The sequence below is a fragment of the Cherax quadricarinatus genome, chromosome 55 (assembly GCF_038502225.1).
Source record: "Cherax quadricarinatus isolate ZL_2023a chromosome 55, ASM3850222v1, whole genome shotgun sequence".
Taxonomy (NCBI): Eukaryota; Metazoa; Arthropoda; class Malacostraca; order Decapoda; family Parastacidae; genus Cherax; species Cherax quadricarinatus.
The window spans coordinates 7858235-7879084 of NC_091346.1; the positions used below are offsets into that span (position 1 = coordinate 7858235).

Genomic DNA, 20850 nt, shown 5'->3' on the forward strand with positions numbered 1-20850 from the left:
GCAGCAAATTTTGGCCTAGACAAGCAGTGGTATATTAGCTGTTTCCATCACATATTGCCCACTCAGTATAAAATGGGAACAGCTAACTTTCAACCTCGTGTTTGGATGAAAATAGCAACTTTAAAGCATTTTCTAGAGTTGTTTTCATGATTTTACTGAGTATACCTTGATGAAATATAGAAGATTGTAGTCACTGTCAGACTGGAAGTACTCTTAAATAGGCTTCAAAGTGGCAGAAATCATTGAATTTTGGGCAGTTTTCTTGGGAAAAGGTAAGATTTTATTTCTAGGTCTGCTTCAGTTATTAGGATGGTTTAAGTTATGACCAATCATTCTTGGTTATGGCTCATTAGTTTAAAAATAGGAAAAACTTTGAATCTTTGTGTGTAACAATGGATTCAAATTGAAGGGCAACTGTTACATATGAGAGGCCTCTTCTATGTGGCTAATGAACAGGGCAAAAGTGCCTGTAATGTCTAAAGTACAGGTTGGCCATCACTAATCCGGTAATCAGTTATCCAGTTCCATCAGTAATCTGGCTAATTTTGGCTAGCATAATTTCAAATTTCATCATTATACTGACTCAAATCATTATATGTACTGACTCACATTTCATAATTACACTGACTCAGAAATTGTGCAGATAGTTGTAAATCCTCAGCAGCAAGCCAGCGGAGGAGAAAGCAAGAAAGCAACAATGAAAATGAGAAAGATGTAGCAGAAAGAGTTTCTATTGATAGGTTAACCCTTAAACTGTCCAAATGAAGATCTACGTTCGCGTGCCGGGGGCTCCGAATGTAGATCTACGTTTTTGTTTACGTGCTTTCAAATGGGGAAAATAAAGGCTGGAGTGCTACACAGGTGAACGTAGATCAGAGTATTCTAACCTAACCACTCTATAATCCACCACACTACAGTTCCCAATGATGCCGGATTAGTGATGGCTGACCTGTATAAGATTGGCCAAATTATTGACTTCTGGGCACTTAAAAGGGTAGTTCTGTTGTGTGATTAAGCACTTTCTTGCAAGACATACTTGCAAAATAGCCAGGAATTTGGTAAGTTTGAGTACTGGAATTGGCCTAAAACGGGTGAAAAATGGATAAAATTGCTGATACGTAAGGTGGTCCCTCACCTCCAACTTAGTACCTGCAAAATTATGTAAGTCTTACATCAAATTTTGCATTTTTTTTTTCGTGTGTGTCATATCCCTGAGAAGAAGATTTTCTACTATTTTAGAATATTAAAAAAAAAAAATGCTGACAGAAGCAGCTTTCAATTGGTGGTGGTGGTGGTGGGGGGGGGGGGGGTCGGTAATACAATGAAAGGGTTAAATATACACTTTCATTTTTGCCTAGAACTTTTTGGCTATGAGGTGTCTTGATGGTATTGATTGGCTCTTATTCCAAGGAATTGGTTCTCTCAGTTGTTGCTTTTTTGTTTGACTCAATCCTGATTATCCCCTAACACCCCCAGGCACTGCATAACCCTAACAGATCTAGTGCTTCCCCATGTTTGTATTAATAATAATCTGGGAAAGCAGGCGTTGATTGTCTTCTTCAACCTTTATCATCATTAGCTCTTGATGATGAGTGATATTAAAGAACCAATCCAGAAAGTCACTGAAGACCTTTTTCTTCTCTTCTATATGCTTGGATCTCTTCAACTTGTTCTGGCTCTTCTTTATCTTGTTCCTTTTATCAAAAAGCTTCAAAATAATATCTAGAACATGTTCTTCAGTTGTATAGGAATCCTAGTCTTGTTCCAAAAGCACTTCACTGCCACAGTCATCAGATTTTGCAGCATTCCAGAGTCTTCTAGGTGGTGTGATGTTACAAGAAGTACTCTAATACGTTTGCTTAGTTAAAACTTGGCCTTCACCAGTTCTGTCAACATTAATCCCACTAAGCAAATATCAGTGGAACTCTGGCTGGTGTATGCATTTGCTTTTTGTCATAATAATAATTTTCACAGAGTGAAAATTAAACTTCTGGTACCAACCTTTAACCCTTTGACTGTCGCACGCTCCTTTCTGAAACTGTCATTCTATGTTGTAAAATTTTTGGAAAAAAAAAATTATTTTTTTCTTATGAAATGATAGAGAACCTTTTCCTGATGGTAATGACACCAAAAGTACGAAATTTGGTCAGAAACTCACGAAATTACGCTCCGCGAAGTTAGCAGTCTTGGCGACATGTACGCATCAGTGATTTCGCAGACTTTGAGCCCTGTTTTTGACCAATTCCGTTGTTCCAGTTGACCAAACTCATAGCTATTTCTTTGGAACTCCATTTTTTTCTATCAGTTGAGTACAAGAAATCACCCATTTACTGATTTGAACTACCCAATAAAGTGGTCAGAAATTGGCAATTTGGCCAGTTTCACGCAAATTAAAAAAGATGCCAATTTCAAAATAGGGTCCAGAATAAACAATGTAGATATTCTTGGCACTAAAATAACATATCATCTGTTCATTAGTCACATCTCTAGGCCTCTCATATATTACTATTGCTTTGTATTTTGATTTTTTATTCATACAAAAAATACAAAATTTACTGTTATGCAGACTACTGCATTATTGTAAAAATGGTATAAAAATATCAGTGCACTAGTGAAAGAATATTAGACTCTCCAGTTGACATGTATTGGACGTGTGGTGTGATTTGCTTACTCCTGAACATTGGTAAAAATCGAACATTTCTGCTACTTTGAGCTCAATTTCAAGGTCATTTTCATCGTGAAACTAATCAAAATCATCTCTATTTCTGTAATGTGTTTTCCATTTTATCACATGAGACCATGAAAACGAGAATACAACGATAAATACTATACGAAAATACACCTCAAAGTTGATGTTTTAATCCAAAAACACAGTCAGAATTTTTCTTTTCTCATTATGCACTGTGTGCTGCATGACTTTTTTTGTGGTGCACACTGACCACACAGACCCATTTTCTCACATGTGGGCCTACCAGCTTTCTCCTGCTTGATTTGAAGCCGCTAGAATTTATGTGTATTAATATGTCCAAAACACTGGCTCGTAAGACGTATATGTATGACGAAAACAGTCAAAGGGCTAAATATAATTACTAGCTGATAGTGCACTCAGCTCACATACTCAGTGTCCATGGTTCAATCCCCGGCCGAGTGGAAACATTGGACATGTTTCCTTACACCTGGTGCTCCTCTTCACCTGTTCACCTGGGTGTTAGCTGACTGTTGTGGGTCCCATCCTGGGGGGGTGGTAGTATAACTTAGATAGGGCTGGGCACTGAAGTGAGCTGAGGTAGGATAACAGCTCTTAGCTTGTAAAAATGATCTGTTAAAAAAATTACATTCTCTCCTAATGAAACAGTTTGACAAGAGTTCCCTTTGAAAAAATCTCTGTTTGAAATTTCCACCCATGGATAAGAACCATCCTACCACGATTGTTATTTAAACTCACTTTTTTAGTGTGTTCCTGACACCTCTGTTTTCACTGCAAGGCAGCTTGTGTGCCCAGTGCTCAAAAATTATTGAGATTGTGTATCATGAGTGTGCATTTTATACCAGCATGTTCACCCTGCCTCATTGGGAGACAGTCAGTGTGATAAATAATGTTCATATTAATTTCTTAGCATGTTACCATCATAGCTATCAGTTGTAATGGCTTTAAATTGTCAGATTTAAATAATATGGACACTATCTTTTTCCACAGGTGATTGTAAGTGGTGTAGCAACCACTCCAGATGAGGTTGACAGCTACTGCAGTTGTACACTCCTGGCTGCATCACTTCGAGCTGGTGATGAAGACTCAAAACCAAATTCACAGAACTCCGTTGTCAGCTGTATTGCCTTTTTAGAAGAGAACGAATTTATTAGGTTTGTTCCTTTAGGAAATTACCTGATCATTGTCCCCAGTATTGGAGGATATAACAATTATTCATTATTACTACAAATAACAAAAAAAAGGCACAATACCGTGACTGGAGCGATACACAAATAACATTCCGTAGTTCTGAAATAAAATCTAATGTACATACTATGTAAGAAAGACACGTATGCAGATATTAAGACATGGAGGATACGTTTCACCCACCAGGGTCTTCTTCAGTCTTGTATAGAGAGCTCATAGTCTCTTATTCTTTGTACTGAACTGAGAAAGACCCTGGTGAATGAAATATATCCTCAATAAATGTCTTAGTAGTATATGCATACATGTCTTTCTGACTTATTGTAGTGCTTGCTAATTCTTTTTTTTTTTTCTTTTTATCTCTTGTTTCAGAGAGTTGCTCATAAACCAACTGGTATTACACACAATCACTATCTACGAACACAGTATAGCACTTTGTCTGGATTCTGTGGGTTATCCTAGGTAATTTACACTACGTAAAATTGTATTTACCTATGTGTTCCTGTGAGAGACAGAGATAGAGATAAAGAGATAGACAGAGATAGGTACAGACAGACAGACGGAGATAGAGACAGCCAATCAGCCAGCCGCTGGGAAGCCTGCCAAAATTACAGTTCCAAAATTGTTTCTTTTTACTTAGGGCATAGGTTATAGGACATTCTGGCAGGATGACACTTTCTTCTTAAAAGGGGAGTGTTAATACAACATGACATCTGTGAATCCTTGGTGTTTGCTGTGCTGTTTGCTCTAGCTGGTGCTCAATTGAACTGGTGCTTCCACAAGGTACTAAGTGGTTCCAGATTATTTTAATACTGCACACACTGAGGGTTAAGACCCATTCTATGCTGACTAGGCATCTCAGGCCAATTGTGCCAAATTTGGAGGCAGGAAAAATAAAACGTAGAGCTACGTTTGGAGCGCTTGCAGTAAGAACGTAGATTTACATTTGGACAGTTAATGGGTTAAATTTCATTATTTTCAATGTTTAATGTAATATAACTGTAGACTGTTTTTTTTTTTTTTAACACATCGGCTCCCCAAAAAGAAAGAAAATACTTTCATTATCATTCAACACTTTCACTATTACTCATACATAAACACTGTCTTTGCAGAAGTGCTCAGATACAACAATTTAGAAGTCCCTCCAGACTGCCAATATCCCAAACCTCTCCTTTAAAGTGCAGGTATTGTACTTCCCATTTCCAGGGCTCAAGTCCGGCTAACCAGTTTTCCTGAATCTCTTCACAAAATATTACCCTGCTCACACTCCAACAGCTTGTCAGGTCCCAAAAACCATTCTTCTCCATTCACTCCTATCTAACACGCTCACGTACACTTGCTGGAAGCCCAAGTCCCTCGTCCACAAAACCTCCTTTACCCCCTCCCTCCATCCTTTTCGAGGATGACCCCTACCCCGCCTTCCTTCCCCTATAGATTTATACGCTCTCCAAGTCATTCTACTTTGATCCATTCTCTAAATGACCAGACCACCTCAACAACCCCTCTTCAGCTCTGTAACTAATACATTTAGTAACTCCACACCACCTCCTAATTTCCACACTCCAAATTCTCTGCATAATGTTTACACCACACATTGCTCTTAGACAGGACATTTCCACTGCCTCCAGGTATACAGTAGCATACAGAAGGCTTATCAATTAAGCCATGATCTTTTAGAATGTTTTCGCTACAAGACAGTTGAGAAATTGCAGCAGTACAGGAAGGCTAGTAACCAATACTTTCACTGTAACTACACATTGCTGTGCGTGTACTTGTCATTTCATTTACCATTGGTGTTTTTTATACAAATGGTAAATATGTTAGTGATTGAAAATAAAGTGTGAAAAGTGCAGTAATTAAACAAAAAAATGAAGGGATAATCTTTCGGCACCGCCATGATAAATGTTTATATTTGAAGTTCATTCTAGGTAGTAGGCTGGTAGACAGCAACCACCCAGGGAGGTACTGCCATCCTGCCAAGTGAGTGTAAAACGAAAGCCTGTAATTGTTTTACATGATGGTAGGATTGCTGGTGTCCATTTTTCTGTCTCATGAACATACAAGGTTTCAGGTACGTCTTGCTACTTCTACTTACACTTAGGTCACACTACACATACATGTACAAGCATATATATACATACATACCCCTCTGGGTTTTCTTCTATTTTCTTTCTAGTTCTTGTTCTTGTTTATTTCCTCTTATCTCCATGGGGGAAGTGGAACAGAATTCTTCCTCCATAAGCCATGCGTGTCGTAAGAGGTGACTAAAATGCCGGGAGCAAGGGGCTAGTAACCCCTTCTCCTGTATATATTACTAAATGTAAAAGGAGAAACTTTCTTTTTTCCTTTTGGGCCACCCTGCCTCGGTGGGATACGGCTGGTGTGTTGAATGAAAGAAAGATTTGAAGTTCATGGGGCCACCACAGTATACATACCTTGTTTGTATAAAAAAAAATTTAACGCCATGGGAGTCACAGGAAAACTAACAAATGTGTCTAAATTAGCTATTTCCTGCATACCATTTAATGAATGCATTGTTTTTCTGTCCTTTGCATTGTCAGGGCTAAAATGAGAAGATTTTGAGGATAATGGTTATATACAAAATGATAGGGACTCCAAGATTTATGTAATGAATTCTTTGCTTCTTTCCATTTGCATAATCAGGGCTATAATGAGAGGAAGTTACATATATTGTGAATGCAGTTTTATTTTGTGAAAATAAATGACTTACATATTCTTGGTTTATTGGAACTGCACATGTCCTTGAGAGTGACTCTTACCAGTGTTCATATAACCTTTCTTTCTCTTCCTCTATAGTATAATCAAAGTTAAAAAAAAATGACAGGAGCCTTGATGTATTGCTTATATAGTACCTACTTCATAAACACTGTGTACCAATTTAGCTCATCAACTCGTATTTTGTGATAAAGAAGGATGAGTGAGGGTGTTGCCTTTGGCAGTGTTTTAATCTGCTCATTTCTATCCCCTGCCACCCTCTTCTCCTTACCACCCTTATTTGTGTTATTGAAAATGTAAGGATAATGATATTTTGAATTTTTTATTTACATTATGCTGCATTTATTTTGCCAGACTGCAAGAAGTTGAGGGCACTGTAAGATACATTGGTACACAACTGGGGTGTGCTGTGCTTGCCTCAGGTCTCTCCCCAGATGAAGGTCTTCATGTCTTCAGTGAACTATACAGGGCTAGGCAGTGTTTTGTATTGGAAAATGAACTTCACATTATCTATCAGGTCAGTTTTTCATAATTTCTCTAAAAGGCAATGCAGGTGGTGTTAGTGGATAAACAAAATACACTCTAAGCTGGCTCTGTTGAAATAATATGTGTAGAGCTTGTTATATTTAACCCTTTCATGGTTTGTGCCGTACTAGTACGGCTTGCACACCAGGGTTGGTGCCGTACTAGTACACATAAATTCTAGCGCCTTCAAATCTAGCGAGAGAAAGCTGGTAGGCCTACGTATGAAAAAATGGGTCTATGTGGTCAGTGTGCACAGTATAAAAAATATCCTGCAGCACACAGTGCATAATGAGAAAAAGCTCCGACCGTGTTTTTGGTTTAAAACAGTGACTTTGCAGTGTATTTTCGTATGCTATTTATGGTTGTATTCTAGTTTTCCTGGTCTCATTTTATAGAATGGAAGACATATTATGGAAATTGAGATGATTTTGATTGGTTTCACAATGAAAAGTACCTTGAAATTGAGCTCAAAGTAGCAGAAATGTTCGATTTTTGCCAAAGTTCAAAAGTAAACAAATCATGCCATGCTTCTAATACACGTCAACTGGTGAGTCTAATATTCTTTCACAAGTGTGCTGATATTATTTATACCATTTCTACACCATTTCTACACTAATGCAGTTGTCTACATAACAGTAAATCTTTTATTTTTTGTGAGAATACAAATTCAAAGTGGAAAGCAAAAGAAATGTAACAGAGGCCTGGGGACGTGACTAATGAATAGAGGAAATGTTATTTTAGTGCCAGGAATGTCTGTCTTGTTTATTTTGGATCCGGTTTGGAAATTGGCATCTTTTGAAATTTGAGTGAAATTGGCAAAATTACCAATTTCTGACCACTTATTGGATAGTTGAAATCGGTAAATGGGTGGTTTCTTGTACTCATTCGATAGAAAAAATGGAGTTCTAGCAAAATAGTTATGATTTTTGTCGACTGGTACATTGGAATTGGCCGAAAATAGGGCTTAAAGTGGGCGAAATCACTGATGCGTAAACATCGCCGAAACCGCTAACTTCACAAGAGCATAATTCTGTAAGTTTTCCATCAAATTTCATACTTTTGGTGTCATTATGATCGGGAAAGGATTCTCTATCATTTCATAAGACAAAATCAAGTTTAGGAGAGGGCCTGCCTACCCTGAAAGGGTAAACATGTAATACTATATACTAGTTAACTTTTGAGTTTATTACTTAATGTGTTCTACAACTTCTCATAACACTTTTCATCACTTTCCAAAAGCAGCATTTTTTCACTTACATTTATTTGTAATGACTCATCATTACTAGTCAGTGCTATACTGATAAATGGAATATTTTGGAATGTCTGTTTCTGTACAGATGAACTAAAATCCAGAATTCTGAAAATTTTGGGGAATTGAAATTGTCCCTAAATTTTCCCTCTTTTGATGAGTCAAATAAACCAAGATTTTTTTTTTTTGTTGCCATTTTGAATCACATTATACACCCATATTGGTGCCTGGACAACTTAGTGCAATATCTAATAGAAATGTAAAGGCAGTCAGTATAATGCACAAAGTGTATATAGTGCAGTACTGTATGTATAGAGAGAATAGAGAGGATTCTTATGATAAATAGCAAGCTCAGTGGAGGAGTAGTGGCAGCTTGTGATAGCATTTCAGGAAAACTTCTGTTCTCATCTTCTGGTCAAGTCTAGGAAATTAAACATGTTACAATTATATTGAATAAAAATGCAAAATGTGCATATTAGCTTTGTGAAAGTATACAGTATGGGTGCTTCAACTGTGCTTGATATATAGGGTCAGAAATACACATTGTTTAGTTACATGTAGAAACTGTGCATTATTAGAATACATTTTGCTGCCAAAGTGGCTAGTTTATTGTTCACCTCATATCCATCCCGTGGACAGTAGTACATGGATATGCTACATTTATGAAGGGAGTCAGGGAAACCGGTAGGCTGGACCTGAATCCTGGAGATGGGAAGTACAGTGCCTGCACTCTGAAGGAGGGGTGTTAATGTTGAAGTTTTATAACTGTAGTGTAAGCACCCCTCTGGCAAGACTGATGAAGTGAATGATGATGAAAGTTTTTCCTTTTTGGGCTGATGTGTTAATAAAAAATAAAACACTGAGGTATGCTATAATGAATCTAATTGGTTCTAAAACTTGTTCGTTATAGGGGTAATGCGTTCCAGGCCCCCAAATATAGCCACTTAACAATGAAAAATATAATATAAAATTATAAAAAAGTGCATAAATGTGCATTTAAACTCCTGAAATAAAGAATATCATTAATACTTATAATAGAAAATAATGAATTATATAAAAAATACTAAAATATACTGTATTTTATCCTACCTTAGTGTTGTTGAGCATGCAGGACAGGCAGCAGAGGAGGAGAGAATTACTGAGAAGAGGTGAAAGGAGTAAGTCAGCCTTTCTAGTCCTCTTTGGTGACTGTCCTGCAGGCAGTTCCTTAGTAGGATCTTTTTGAAATTTTTTAAAGAAGGAATCGAGGGTTGACTGCTTCAAACTGAATTTTTGGACCTTCCAAAAGTGAACCATCATGGTGTTATTAAAATTTCTAAGGCCTGTTTCCACAGCACCAACATCAGGATGACAAGTTTGCAGTTTGTTCCAGCACCAGAGCACACCCTTAAGAGCTTTGGCTGGAATGATGTGGCTCATCCCCAAACCAATATTTTCAATTTTATAGGGAAAACCATTAGTTATGTAAATATTCGTTATATAAACCGTTTATTATAGCATACCCCACTGTATATAAATATATAATGATAATATAAAAAAATGTTTGTATATTTTTAACACAATGTTATTATTTTATTCTCAAAGTGTTAAATTCCATAGGTAACACCTGTATATGTCAGTTCGCTGTGGCCTAACATAGACTGGTTATCATTTCTAAATATTTGGGAAAGCCTTAACGAAGACATGAAGCGTGTTGCTCAGCTGGTTGGTGTGGAGGAGAGCTTTATAGTCAAAGCCTTGAGGGGCATCATCAACCATAAGGTAAGAACAAACAGACCTCTAGATTTGTGTGGTACTCATCACATTGTGTATGCAAATTGGAGCTTTCAACCAGAAACATTAAGTACATACTGTAATTGATTTTCAGTATGTAAAAGGTTTTTATATAAAAAAGTACAGTATATATATATATATATATATATAAGAAAAGAAAGATAAGAAAGAGATGATTGTGGATGCTTTGAATGAGAAGAAGCTGGATGTCCTGGCTTTAAGTGAAACAAAGCTGAAGGGGGTAAGAGACTTTCAGTGGACAGAAGTAAATGGGATTAGTTCAGGGGTTTCAAATAGAGTTAGAGCTAAAGAAGAAGTACCAATAATTTTTTTATAATTTTTTTTTATTATCACACTGGCTGATTCCCACCAAGGCAGGGTGGCCCAAAAAAGAAAAACTTTCACCATCATTCACTCCATCACTGTCTTGCCAGAAGGGTGCTTTACACTACAGTTTTTAAACTGCAACATTAACACCCCTCCTTCAGAGTGCAGGCACTGTACTTCCCATCTCCAGGACTCAAGTCAGGAAAAGAGGGAGTATAAATGTATTAATTCAAGGATTATGTGGAGTAAAATAAAGGATGGATGTGAAAAGTGGGTTATAGTAAGCGTATGTGCACCTGGAGAAGAGAGAAGTGTAGAGGAGTGAGAGAGGTTTTGGGAATTGTTGAGTGAGTGTGTGGAGGGTTGTGAACCAAGTGTGAGAGTACTTGTGATTGGGGATTTCAATGCTTAAGTGGGTAAAAATGTGGAGGAGGTAGTAGGGAAATTTGGGGTGCCAGGGGTAAATGAAAATGGGGAGCCTTTAATTGAGCTATGTGTAGAAAGAGGTTTGGTAATAAGTAATAAATATTTTATGAAAAAGAGGATATATAAATATACAAGGTATGATATAGCATGTAATGAAAGTAATTTGTTAGATTATATATTGGTGGATAAAAGGTTGATGGGTGGGCTTCAAGATGTACGTGTTTATAGAGGGGCAAATGATATATCGGATCATTATTTAGTTGTAGCTACAGTTAGATTAAGAGGTAGATGGGACAAGAGGAAAATGGCAACAACAAGTAAGAGAGAGGTGAAAGTGTATAAACTAAGGGAGGAGGAAGTTCGAGTGAGATATAAGCAACTATTGGCAGAAAGGTGGGCTAGTGCAAGTATGAGTAGTGGGGGGGGGGGGGGCTGAAGAGGGTTGGAATAGTTTTAAAAATGCAGTATTAGAATGTGGGGCGAATATGGGGCAGAAGTTTGTGGCTATAGGAGGGTGGGTGCAGGAGGAAAGAGGAGTGATTGGTGAAATGATGAAGTAAAGTGTGTGATAGAAGAGAAAAAGGTAGTTTATGAGAGTTTTTTACAAAACAGAAGTGTTATAAAAAGTGCAGAGTATATGGAGAGTAAAAGAAAGGTGAAGAGAGTGGTGAAACAGTGTAAAAGGAGAGCAGACGATAGAGTGGGAGAGGCACTGTCAAGAAATTTTGGTGAAAATAAGAAAAAATTTTGGAGTGAGATAAACAGGTTAAGAAAGCCTAGGGAACGAATGGATTTGTCAGTTAAAAACAGAGTAGGGGAGTTAATAGATGGGGAGATGAAGGTATTGGGTAGATGGCGGGAATATTTTGAGGAACTTTTAAATGTTGACGAAGAAAGGGAGGCAGTAATTTCATGCACTGGCCAGGGAGGTATACCATCTTTCAGGAGTAAAGAAGAGCAGGATGTGAGTGTGGGGGAGGTGTGTGAGGCATTATGTAGAATGAAACAGGGTAAAGCAGCTGGAACTAATGGGATCATGACAGAAATGTTAAAAGAAGGGGGGATGTAGTGTTGGAGTGGTTGGTATTTTTGTTTAATAAATGTATGAAAGAAGGAAAGGTACCTAGGGATTGGCAGAGAACGTGTATAATTCCTTTATATAAAGGGAAGGGGGACAAAAGAGATTTTAAAAATTATAGAGGAATAAGTTTACTGAGTATGCCAGGAAAAGTGTATGGTAGGGTTATCATTGAAAGAATTAGAGGCAAGACAGAATGTAGGATTGCAGATGATCAAGGAGGTTTTAGAGTAGGTAGGGGATGTGTAGATCAAGTGTTTACATTGAGGCATATATGTGAACAGCATTTAGATAAAGGTAGGGAATTTTTCATTGCATTTATGGATTTAGAAAAGGCATATGATACAGTGGATAGAGGAGCAATGTGGCAGATGTTGCAAGTATATGGAATAGGTGGTAAGTTATTAAATGCTGTAAAGAGTTTTTATGAGGATAGTGAGGCTCAGGTTAGGGTGTGTAGAAGAGAGGGAGACTACTTCCCGGTAAAAGTAGGTCTTAGACAGGGATGTGTAATGTCACCATGGTTGTTTAATATATTTATAGATGGGGTTGTAAAGGAAGTAAATGCTAGGGTGTTTGGGAGAGGGGTGGGATTAAATTATGGGGAATCAAATTCAAAATGGGAATTGACACAGTTACTTTTTGCTGATGATACTGTGCTTATGGGAGATTCTAAAGAAAAATTGCAAAGGTTAGTGGATGAGTTTGGGAATGTGTGTAAAGGTAGAAAGTTGAAAGTGAACATAGAAAAGAGTAAGGTGATGAGGGTGTCAAATGATTTAGATAAAGAAAAATTGGATATCAAATTGGGGAGGAGGAGTATGGAAGAAGTGAATGTTTTCAGATACTTGGGAGTTGACGTGTCGGCGGATGGATTTATGAAGGATGAGGTTAATCATAGAATTGATGAGAGAAAAAAGGTGAGTGGTGCGTTGAGGTATATGTGGAGTCAAAAAACGTTATCTATGGAGGCAAAGAAGGGAATGTATGAAAGTATAGTAGTACCAACACTCTTATATGGGTGTGAAGCTTGGGTGGTAAATGCAGCAGCGAGGAGACGGTTGGAGGCAGCGGAGATGTCCTGTTTAAGGGCAATGTGTGGTGTAAATATTATGCAGAAAATTCGGAGTGTGGAAATTAGGAGAAGGTGTGGAGTTAATAAAAGTATTAGTCAGAGGGCAGAAGAGGGGTTGTTGAGGTGGTTTGGTCATTTAGAGAGAATGGATCACAGTAGAATGACATGGAAAGCATATAAATCTATAGGGGAAGGAAGGCGGGGTAGGGGTCGTCCTCGAAAGGGTTGGAGAGAGGGGGTAAAGGAGGTTTTGTGGGTAAGGGGCTTGGACTTCCAGCAAGCGTGCGTGAGCGTGTTAGATAGGAGTGAATGGAGACGAATGGTACTTGGGACCTGACGATCTGTTGGAGTGTGAGCAGGGTAATATTTAGTGAAGGGATTCAGGGAAACCGGTTATTTTCATATAGTCGGACTTGAGTCCTGGAAATGGGAAGTACAATGCCTGCACTTTAAAGGAGGGGTTTGGGATATTGGCAGTTTGGAGGGATATGTTGTGTATCTTTATATGTTTAAGCTTCTAGACTGTTGTATTCTGAGCACCTCTGCAAAAACAGTGATAATGTGCGAGTGTGGTGAAAGTGTTGAATGATGATGAAAGTATTTTCTTTTTGGGGATTTTCTTTCTTTTTTGGGTCACCCTGCCTCGGTGGGAGACGGCCGACTTGTTGAAAAAAAAAAAAAAAAAAAAAAAAAAAAAATATGATACAGTGGATAGGGGAGCATTGTGGCAGATGTTGCAAGTATATGGAATAGGTAGTAAGTTACTAAATGCTGTAAAGAGTTTTTATGAGGATAGTGAGGCTCAGGTTATGGTGTGTAGAACAGAGGGAGACTACTTGCTGGTAAAGGTGGGTCTTAGACAGGGATGTGCAATGTCATCCTGGTTGTTTAATATATTATGGATGGGATTGTAAAAGAAGTAAATGCTAGGGTGTTGGGGATAGGGATGGGATTAAATTATGGGGAATCAAATACAAAATGGGAATTGACACAGTTACTTTTTGCTGATGATACTGTGCTTATGGGAGATTCTATGGAAAAGTTGCAAAGGTTAGAGGACGAGTTTGGGAGAGTGTGTAAAGGTAGAAAATTGAAAGTGAACATAGAAAAGAGTAAGGTGATGAGGGTATCAAATGATTTAGATAAAGAAAATTGGATATCAAATTGGAGAGGAGGAGTATGGAAGAAGTGAATGTTTTCACATATTTGGGAGTTGACGTGTCAGCGGATGGATGTATGAAGGATGAGGTTAATCATAGAATTGATGAAAGAAAAATGGTGAGTGGTACATTGAAGTATATGTGGAAAAAACATTATCTATGGAGGCAAAGATGGGAATATATGAAAGTATAGTGGTACCAACACTTATATGCCACAGTGAGGAGGCGGTTGGAGGTGGTGGAGATGTCCTGTCTAAGGGCAATGTGTGGTGTAAATGATGTGCAGAGAATTTGGAATGTAGAAATTAGGAGAAGGTGTCGAGTTAATAAAAGTATTAGTCAGAGAGTTGAAGAGGGGTTGTTGAGGTGGTTTGGTCATTTAGAGAGACTGGATCAAAGTAGAATGACATGTAGAGCGTATAAATCTGTAGGGGAAGGAGGCGGGGTAGGGGTCGTCCTAGAAATGGTTGGAGGGAGGGGGTAAAGGAGGTTTTGTGGGCAAGGGGCTTGGACTTCCAGCAAGCATGCGTGAGCGTGTTAGGAGTGAATGGAGACATATGGTATTTGGGACCTGACGAGCTGTTGGAGTGTGAGCAGGGTAATATTTAGTGAAGGGATTCAGGGAAACTGGTTATTTTTATATAGCCAGACTAGAGTACAGTGGAACCTCAAAAATCGAACTTAATCCATTCCAGGAGCTAGTTCTAAATTCGAAAAGTCTGCAATCAATATTTCTTATGAGAAATACATACAATTAATCCTTTCCAGAAACCCAAAAATATTCACACAAAAAATACATTTTATAGAGATTAATTACAGTTTTACATACAATAGATACTATAGTTTTTAATTATGTATAGTAATACATATAAGATAACATTTTTACTTACCTTTATTGAAGATTGGTGATGACATCTGGAAGATAGGGAGGAGGAGAGAGGGAGTTGGGGTTAGTGTTTGGAAGGAGAATCCCCCTCCATGTGGACTTCAGGTAAAGCCCTCTCTGGGGTTACTTCCCTTCTCTGTCTTTTAATGGGGCCAAACACTTCATGGACCCACTCTTTGAAAATTTGTCTTGTGACCTATGCCTTATGATTAGCTTTCCACAAGACAGATAACTTGTTCTTAAAGACATTGTTTTTCTTAAACACTGGGATTTTCTGAATGATACACAAGTAAAGGCTTCACTTTAAAATCACCACTAGCATTAGCACAGAACAAAAGAGTAAGCCTGTCTTTCATAGGCTTGTGTCCTGGCAGTGCCTTTTCCTCCTGTGTGATGAAGGTCCTTTTTGGCATTTTCTTCCAAAACAAGCCTGTTTCGTCACAATTAAACACTTGTTCAGGTTTCAGTTCTTCACTGACTATGTACCCCTTAAACTTATGTACAAACTTCTCAGCCGCCCATTTGTCTGAACTGGCTGCCTCACCATGTCTTACAACATTGTGTATGCCACTAGGCTTCTTAAATCTGTCAAACCAGCCTCTGCTGGCCTTAAATTCACTATCAGCACTGGTTCCAGGAGTTTTCTGTACCAGATCGGCATGCAACTTCCTTGCCTTTTCGCAAATAATCATCTCTGAAACACTATCACCTGCAATCTCTTTATCCTTGATCCACACCAGCAACAACTTCTCAACCTCTTCAACTATTTGTGGTCTTTTTTTTGGTTAGCATATTAACACCTTTTGCAACATCAGCTTCCTTGATTTGTTCTTTCTTTGACAGGATAGAACCGATGGTCGACTTGTTTTTCCCATACATCCTGGCAAGCTCAACAAGTCTCACACCACTCTCATACTTCTGTATTATTTCCTTCTTCACATCTATGGTGTTTCTCACTTTCTTTACCACAGGGGTACCATTAGCAAGTTACTTTGAGCCCATGGCAGCTTATTTCACAGTCCCACAAGCACTAAACACAACGAAATAATCGTGAAATGCGTGAATGAGAGTGCATGTTAGTGTTCACTCAAGCATAAACAAAGCTAGACTGCTCACGGCGCCTGCGCGGGGACGCGGACAGAGCGGGCAGCAGACAGGTCCCGTACCCGGCGGTCCGAAAATAGGGGCGCGTTCGATAATAGGGACACTGTGTGAAAAAATGTTTCTATTTTCGAAAGGTTTGATATGTAATACGTTCGATTTTTGAGGTTCCACTGTATTGGAAACGGAAAGTACAGTGCCTGCACTCTAAAGGAGGGGTTTGGGATATTGGCAGTTTGGAGGGATATGTTGTGTATCTTTATACGTACATGTATATGCTTCTAAACTGTTGTATTCTGAGCACCTCTGCAAAAGTAGTGATAATGTGTGAATGTGGTGAAAGTGTTGAATGATGATGAAAGTATTTTCTTTTTGGGGATTTTCTTTCTTTTTGGGTCATCCTGTTTCGGTGGGAGACGGCCAACTTGTTAAAAAAAAAAATTTACGTACAGTGGAACCTCGGCTTATGAACACCCCACCATACAAATTTTTGAGGATACGAACCGTTGGTCGGTTGATTTTATGCTTCCGGATACGAAGGAAATTTCAGGATGCGAACTTCCCCCTCTAGGGAGGTTCCTTAAATAAATAAATAAAATATTTATTTCTTTGCAAAAGTTACAGTGTGTGTTTACATATCATAATATAACTTCAGCAAAGAAAGCCACTATCATGCCGAGGCATTTCGGGCGGACTTAACCACCCCACTCACCACCACTCAAGGTGACACCACAACAATAACAACAAATATGGCTGCCACCAGCCCATCCTCCCCTCTCTTCCCTGGATTCAGCCTACCAAGTAGTCTCTCAGGTATGACCAACGATCCAGATACCCTAAAGACATGCATCTCCATCTTAGTTATTGAAAATATGAATCTTCGAGAGACGCTAACAAAACAAGACACCAGGATGACACAACTCGAGAACAAAATCCTCAGTCTTGAACAAAAGTTATCAACACCAGGAATGACTAACTGTGACAAGACCATCCAGACAGTCATAGATAGCCATACCCAACAAATAATATCTCTTAATACAAAGGTTGAAGAAGCAGTAAAAGAATGGAAGAACAACTTAGATAACCAGTTCAGTGACTACTTTGCTCTCCAAGAAGATAAAACTGAACAAGATAAACTATCGGACGCAGTAATAGTTAACAGTTCACTTTTTCCAAGTGATATGAACCAAACAAACAGTAAAGAAATTACTCTGCAGATCATAAAGGGCCAAACAAGTGTTATTGTACCAGAGTCAGAAATAAAAGAAGCCAGGTTACTAGGATCCCATGGTAGAAAAAGTGTTATGCTTAGATTCCACTCACATGACAGGAAAAAAGACTTAATTATTGCATCTATTAAAGTAAAGAAAGAGGTATACATAAACGAGTGTCTTACCAAAAAACGTCAGAACCTCCTGTATAGAGTCAGAAAACTTAAGCGGGAGAATAATGACACAATACACCAATGCTTCACATGGGATGGGAAAATTCTAGTTAGGAAAACAAATGTAGGTCAACTGTACACAATCATGAACGAGAATGATCTATCACGATTTCTCAGGGATACTAATCTTACAGAGAATAACTAAACAATGTCCAACCTAAAAGCCTACGTAATGTAGTGTATGTTTTGCTCCATTATTGTTCAAATTTCATTGTACAATCTCTTAGTAATTAAATAATCAACTACCTCATTTTGTGATTTTACTAGTAAGCATAAGTCACCTTATGTAATTTTCTTATTTACTATTGTTTGCTTAAATATTAGCTGAATTGATACTTTCTCTGTCCATATTACTACCTCATATTTTTTTAAATACTATCAATTGATATTACTTACTAAAATTAATAATAACCATTTTTACTATAATTTCAATTTACTCTTAACATTTTTGACATTTAATAACCATTACTTGTCTAATTACCTTTACCTGTTTTAATACCACATTTACTATCTTAGAGTACTCTTAATTACCTTGTACTGCCAAATAACCTCAAGTATAACTACCAGTGCAATATTGAATGAAATAAACATTACTTTTTTACTTTTTTGTAATCATTATTACTTACTAAAATTTTATTAAACACCATATTTACTACCAGTCAATTTTACTTTTGTACATTAATCATTATTTTATACTTCCCATAACATTTTGTTGCCAAATTTTCAAGTTTGTATATTCAACTCCAACCTTTATATTATCCTTTGTACCTGTGTACCTGTCTACCATCTTACTATCATATTATAACCAAGACATTACCATTGTTATTTTTTACTATTATTCTTTTGGTACTTTAATTGTGAATTTTATTTTGTCAATTTAAATCTAGTTATACTCTTGATCTTGTCAACAACCTACACCAGACCCTAGTGCAATTGCAAGTACCATTTCAATTTGTATTTTTATATTATAAGTTTATACGTATTATAAGTCCTATTCTAAGATTGTTTTCATATCTTAGTGACTATATTGTGTGTGCAATTAGTGTATATTTCAATTATATTATTGTTCAAGGCCCTTAACTAACTTTTGCTAACTAGTACCAACTACCTCATATATTTTTTTTTTCTACTTTTTTTTATTCTTTTGCTACCTTAACTTGTATATTTTATCTTGTCAATTTAAATCTAGTTATACTCTAATTCTTGTAAACAACTTACATAACACCTTAGTGCAATTACAACTGAGAGTCTTGTGCATTTTTTATATCATTAGATTAAACTCAGTTGTACTATAGCTCATTCTAGCTCAATACATAGTCAATACCAAAGTCATTATATTAGACCATAGTGTAATTACTAGTGAGAGCCTGGTGCTATTTTTAATTTGTATTTTTATATTATTAGATTAAACCTAGTTGTACTATAGCTCATTCTAGCTCAATACATAGACTATACCAAAGTCATTACATTAGACCTTAGTGCAATTACAAGTGAGAGTCTTGTGCTATTTTTAATTTGTATTTTTATATTATTAGTTTATACCTAGTTGTACTTTAGCTCATTCCAGCACAACACATAGACAACACCAACTTCATTATGTGTATTAGTGACTATACTCTACATGACCAAAATGCTATAGCTATATACTTGTCCAAACTTCCCACCACTACAGATATCAGTACTAAAACTCAACACACAACTAAGGATATAAATAACCATAATTTAAACCTAGAAGATGATTGATCAAGTTGACCCTGATCTAAACTTACATAATCTGACACACAATCAAAACCTATTGGAAAGTAACTGCCTTTACTACACAGCATCACAAGCCAGCACTATCCTAAACAATGATAAAAGTCTATCAGTACTTAACTACAACATCAGGTCCTTAAGCAAACACTATGATGACCTCCTGGCACTCCTTGAATCACTAATGACACCCTTCTCCTGCATTATTCTTACTGAGACCTGGCTTAAACAGGACACAATAGATATCTACCCTCTACCAGGATACACAGCAATCCACAACTGCAGACCATACCAAGTTGGGGGTGGTATTGCAATCTATTACTCTAACCAATTATCTTGTATTAGCACCAATTGCTTTAGTGATGAATATGGAGAATACATTTTTGCTAATTTTACTGTAAAAAACCTTAAAACGCCTTTAACAATCGGTGCCATTTACCGGATACCCCACACAAACATCTCAAACTTCAGTGAGAAATTAAAGGCACTAATAACAAACAGACAAATGAATAAGCACCACCTTCTCTTAGCTGGAGACTTCAACATCAACCTTGGCCTACTAGATGATCAGCCTGTAACTGATTTCATCAACAATATGAACAACACACTTCTCATACCAACAATAACTAAACCAACCAGGCTCACTGAAACAAGTGCAACTATAATAGACCACATATGGACCAATATACTAGCCCCCCTTAAATCAGGGATAATCACAGATAGCACTACAGACCACTACCCTACCTTCCTCTTGACAAACATTAGTAAACCACCACTTGAATACAACAAAGTCTCATTTAGACTCCATGATGAGGCCTCAATAAGGAAGTTCACAGCTGACCTAGAGGCTGTTAACTGGCCTAAAGAATTCTCCAAGGCCAATGGTATTGATGACTGGACAGACATTTTTCTTAACAAACTACTTAGACTATACAACAAACATTGTCCTATAAAAACGAAACAGATCACAAACAAACGGCTTGGTTGCCCATGGCTAACCAGGACCATTCTGAAATCCATTGATAAGAAACACCAATATGAAAAGCAATATAGACAGGGCTTAATACACAAAGATATTCTTAAACACTATTCATCAGTCCTCACCAAAGTAATAAAGAAAGCCAAACAACTATACTACTCCAGTAGATTCACTGACACAAGAGGAGATATAAAAAAGACCTGGAAAACACTCTCTCAGATTCTAGGGACCCACAAACTGAGAAAAACAAGAATATTGTCCTAACTAAATCTAATGAAACACCACTGCAACCCACTGACACAGCTAACAAGATAAACGACTTCTTCTCAACCATAGGTTCTAATCTCGCCAATAAAATCCCACGTACCAATGCCCATGCCAGGGACTACCTAGATGGGAATTTCCCAAATTCCTTCTATCTTGCTCCAACTGAGCCCACGGAAGTCA

The 20850-nt window shown here is 37.5% G+C and overlaps 1 protein-coding gene across 3 annotated transcripts in view; it reads left to right on the forward strand.

The window, feature by feature from the left end:
- The window catches only part of PolQ (DNA polymerase theta), a 270991-nt gene that overhangs the window by 110066 nt on the left and 140075 nt on the right, over positions 1-20850 (forward strand). For all 3 annotated transcript variants that reach the window (XM_070096805.1, XM_070096803.1, XM_070096804.1), the window contains 3 exons: positions 3698-3861; positions 6983-7145; positions 10002-10163. In XM_070096805.1, the coding sequence (XP_069952906.1) occupies positions 3698-3861; positions 6983-7145; positions 10002-10163 (489 nt within the window). The remainder of the gene's footprint in view (positions 1-3697; positions 3862-6982; positions 7146-10001; positions 10164-20850) is intronic.